This window comes from Otolemur garnettii, unplaced genomic scaffold (genome assembly GCF_000181295.1).
Source record: "Otolemur garnettii isolate 467f Iridium unplaced genomic scaffold, OtoGar3 scaffold00003, whole genome shotgun sequence".
In the NCBI taxonomy this organism is placed as follows: Eukaryota; Metazoa; Chordata; class Mammalia; order Primates; family Galagidae; genus Otolemur; species Otolemur garnettii.
Window position 1 is genome coordinate 1,043,448 of NW_003852398.1, and position 4,229 is coordinate 1,047,676.

The 4,229-nt window shown below is 39.5% G+C and overlaps 1 protein-coding gene across 1 annotated transcript in view; it reads right to left on the bottom strand.

Moving 5' to 3' along the window:
* SIMC1 (SUMO interacting motifs containing 1) overlaps positions 1–4,229 on the bottom strand; it is a 67,541-nt gene that overhangs the window by 19,885 nt on the left and 43,427 nt on the right. Inside the window, exon 7 of the mRNA XM_023515130.1 lies at positions 1,402–1,554. Within this exon, the coding sequence (XP_023370898.1) occupies positions 1,402–1,554 (153 nt within the window). The remainder of the gene's footprint in view (positions 1–1,401; positions 1,555–4,229) is intronic.

Sequence of the window (4,229 nt, forward strand, 5' to 3'; positions counted from 1 at the left end):
GGGGAAGAATATCTCCTTTTCACAAAGTTGTGAGTGATGTGTAAAATATCTGGCAGGTAGGTACTCTCTAATAGTAAATGACAGTACCTATTGTTGATAAGATCACAATAACCTGACTTTTAGGGGACCTATTGTTATTTCTGCTAATACATACTTACAAAAAACTTATTATGATTATTATCATATTAGAGATTAACTTCGACTGAAGAAACAATATCTGTCTCCTCTCCCTATTGGGTCTGTCTATGGCACCTCTGAGATAACCTCACTTTACGGTCTTCTCCAAGGAAATGCCTCATTGCTCCAAAATATTCCCCTTTTATTTATTTATTTATTTTTTGAGACAGAGCCTCAAGCTGTTGCCCTGGGTAGAGTGCCATGGCATCACAGTTCACAGCAACCTCTAACTCCTGGGCTCAAGCGAGTCTCCTGTCTCTACCTCTCAAGTAGCTGGGCTTACAGGCGTCCGCCACAATGTCCGGCTATTTTTTGGTTGCAGCTGTCGTTGTTTGGCGGGCTGGGCTAGATTCGAACCCAACAGCTCAGGTGTATGTGGCTGGTGCCTTAGCTGCTTGAGCCACAGGCACCGAGCCTATTCTCCTTTTAGATATAAAATCTTCTCCTAAGTAGTTGAAACCGGTAGACTTTATATAACAATTGGGTTGGTGCAACCAGATTATAATATAACATCATAAATTTAGACACAAATGCTATATTTGAAATGTCAAGTGTGACTGACTTTTAACAATCTGATTGACATGGAATACTAGGTCACTTGTGCAAGGGTAGCCCAGCCTCTAAAATCCTGGCATTTCTCAAAAAAAGCCAAGACCACTCTCAACTCCATAAGAGAAATGAATCTCTTTCCTGGGCCGTTTGAAGCAATTAGATCTACGTTGATCTGTTGGAATCTGCAGGTTGAACTGCTATTTTTTTCTTGTAGGACTTGGAGAGAGACACAAGTCCTTGAGGACTTGAGGTTGCTAGAACAGCACTACCCCCACTCCTCCATGTCAATGGATACTACAAAGTGATGAGCAGCTATAACCCTTTATTGTCTTTTGGAATCCTGGAAAGAAAGGGCAATGTCCTCTAGCTTTTTTGTTCACTTCTGTTTTATGACTTTGTAGTCACTTTGTGGAGCCCGGGGAGTGAAAACACCCGTTTTTGCTATACTTTGGAATCAGAAATGGAGCATTTAGGTGGCTCTGTCATGCAATGGATAGCACATTGGACTTCTAGAAATGTAGCATTTAGTTAAACTAAATCTTTTTAATAAGAATCAGCCTGTTACAAGATCTTGTTGATTTGAGGGAAGCTGCTCTTAGCGGGTGGGGCTGGCTCTCTAAAACATTAATTGCCAACAGTCCCAAGAAAGACAATTTCTGCCTGCCCCCTTACAGCTGATTGGTGTTCTTTGTCAGGGTAGGCTGGGAAGAAGGTTGGCTACTGCTGGCTTTCAAGAGTCCTGTTCCTGAAGAGGTTTGATTCCCATTTGGGGGCTGAGTTAATCCATCTGCAGTTACTGCCTTGACCAGCCACTTGATAACATCTCTGAAATGGAAAAAAGATAAGAAGGAAAAGATTTACTCTTTTGTTTCTTGGGCAGAAAAAAACTTTATGGTGTTCTGCACTAAAGCCTTAATCTGGGTTCCCAGAACCCTAGATTTCCCTACAGGCAACAACAAGGGGGGGAGCCCTTACACAAATCCAGTGAAAACCAACATTTATTAAAAAAAAAAAACCAACAAAAAACCCCCAACATTTCATTGCAACAAGGCTAAAAAGCTAATTAAAATATAAACATTTTTATTTTAGCTATAATTATTGAAAGGTAATTCCAAAGCCAAAGAGCACTATCTGTGGCTTCCTATTCAGTGGAAAATTGGACTAGATGACCATAGAAGTCCTTGGCTCTCTATTGGGCATCATCTATTAATCCTAGTAACTTTTGAGTGTGGGCAGTGGAGTCATACTTCATATAGGAAAATTACTTTTCCTTTTTCCCTCTACTTGTGATTCTTCCATGCAAAGGCAAAATTACTTTTGATAACCTATGTAACCCAGGTAAAAATGGTAGCCTGAATACACACATCTAATTTTATTCCCTTCTAAAACCTGACTAATACGATAGTAAATACTTTTTACGAAAGATCTACAAGGAAGGAGAAGAGACAATAGTAATGATATCTTAGAAGGTGGAAGGTGAATGAAGTATAAACATAAAATAGAATATTATATAGTAGTCAAAATGAATATGCTGATAGGTAACAATATGGACAAATCTTAATACTATAAAATATTAGGTGAAAAATAAAGTTCTCCATAGATTATACGCAACATGCTGCCTTTTAATATAAAGCTAAAATAAACTACATATTTTATAGGAACACATGTATATACAATAAAACTACACCGAAATAAATATTTTAAAAGCATTTTTAAGAAAAAAAGAAGATAAAAGAAGAAAAAGGAAGGAAAGAAATGAAATGATGAATATGCAGGATGGAGATTATCTTGGATACAGAGAGGGGCAAAGATGGGAGATGGTGTGTGGTTAGAAGTAGGTAATTATCAAGGTCTTACTCTTTGATTTGGGGGTAGGTTAAGAGATGCTGATCACAAAATTAAAGGTGACTAAGTAATCAAGCAAATAAAGCAAACATGTTATGTTTTAAGAATTATGTTTAATCCAAATCTATCACTTTGGTAAAGGGAAAAATTTTAATTGACTTAGCAGAATTGAGGAAGCTGAATCCTAAGTCAACCGCAGCAAAGAGTAATCCTATTTACTTAAAAAAAATAAAATCAGGTGGCACCTGTGGCTCAGTGTGTAGGGTGCCAGCCCCATTTTTACTGAAGGTGGCGGGTTCAAACCCGGCCCCTGCCAAGCTGCAACAAAAAATAGCCAGGCGTTATGGTGGGCGCCTGTGGTCCCAGCTACTCAGGAGGCTGAGGCAAGAGAATCGCTTAAGCCCAGGAGTTGGAGGTTGCTGTGAACTGTGTGATGCCATGGCACTCTACTGAGGGTGATAAAGTGAGACCCTGTCTCTACCAAAAAAAACCAAAACAAAACAAAAAAAAAACTTCTGTAAGTTCTACAAGTGTAGTGACTCACGCCTGTAATCACACCACCACTCTGGAAGGCTGAGGTGAGAGGATCATTTGAGCCCAGGAGTTCAAGACTAGCCTTGACAATATAGTGAGACTCTGCCTCTAAAAAAGGCAACTTGGAGAAAACAGATATTATGCAGATAATTAGAAAACAATTAAAATGAAAATCAGCAAAGATATGAGATGATAAAGATTCAGGAAAGAAGAAAACAAGAACAGAATGCTATTTATTAATTTTAATAAGGAACACAGAAAGAAAAAAATAATGACCTGTTGGAAATAAGAAACATGATAACAAAAATGAAAAATGCTTGTTGGGCCCACACCTGTAACCTAGCACTCTGGGAGGCCAAGGTGGGAAGGTGCTTGAGCTTATGAGTTTGAGACCAGCCTGAGCAAGAGTCTCTACTGAAAACTGAAACATGAGCTGGGCATTGTGGTAGGTGCTTGTAGTCCCAGTTATTGGGGAGGCTGAGGCAGAAGGATTGATCGAACCTAAGAATTTGAGGTTACTGTGAGCTAGGCTGATGCAATGGCACTCTAGCCTGGGCAAAAGAGTGAGACTCTGTCTCAAAAAAACAAAAAACAAAAAACAAAAAACCAGCCAACCAACAAAACCCAAAAACCAAAACACACACACTCTCTCTCTCTCTCTCTCTCACACAAAGACAAAAAAAAAAAAAAAGAAAGAAAAATCCTATTTACCAGAAATGTAGGATATTTTTCCAGACTGAAATGGCCTACTGAATTGCCCAGCACACAATGGATGAATACATACTTTCCACAAGTCCACTGGGGAAAAAGAGAAGTTTGTGAACTTCAAAAGAAAAAAATCAAGCATATAAAAAGAATAAATTATCAAAATAGTTTATGACTTCTTTTTTTTTTAGACAGAGCCTCAAGCTGTCCCCCTGGGTAGAGTGCCGTGGCATCACAGCTCACAGCAACCTCCAACTCCTGGGCTCAAGCGAGTCTCCTGGTTCTGCCTCCCAAGTAGCTGGGACCACAGGCGCCTGCCACAACGCCTGGCTATTTCTTTTTTGGTTATAGCCATCCTTGTTGTTTGGCAGGCCTGGGTTGGATTTGAACCCGCCACCTTAGGTGTATGTGGCTGG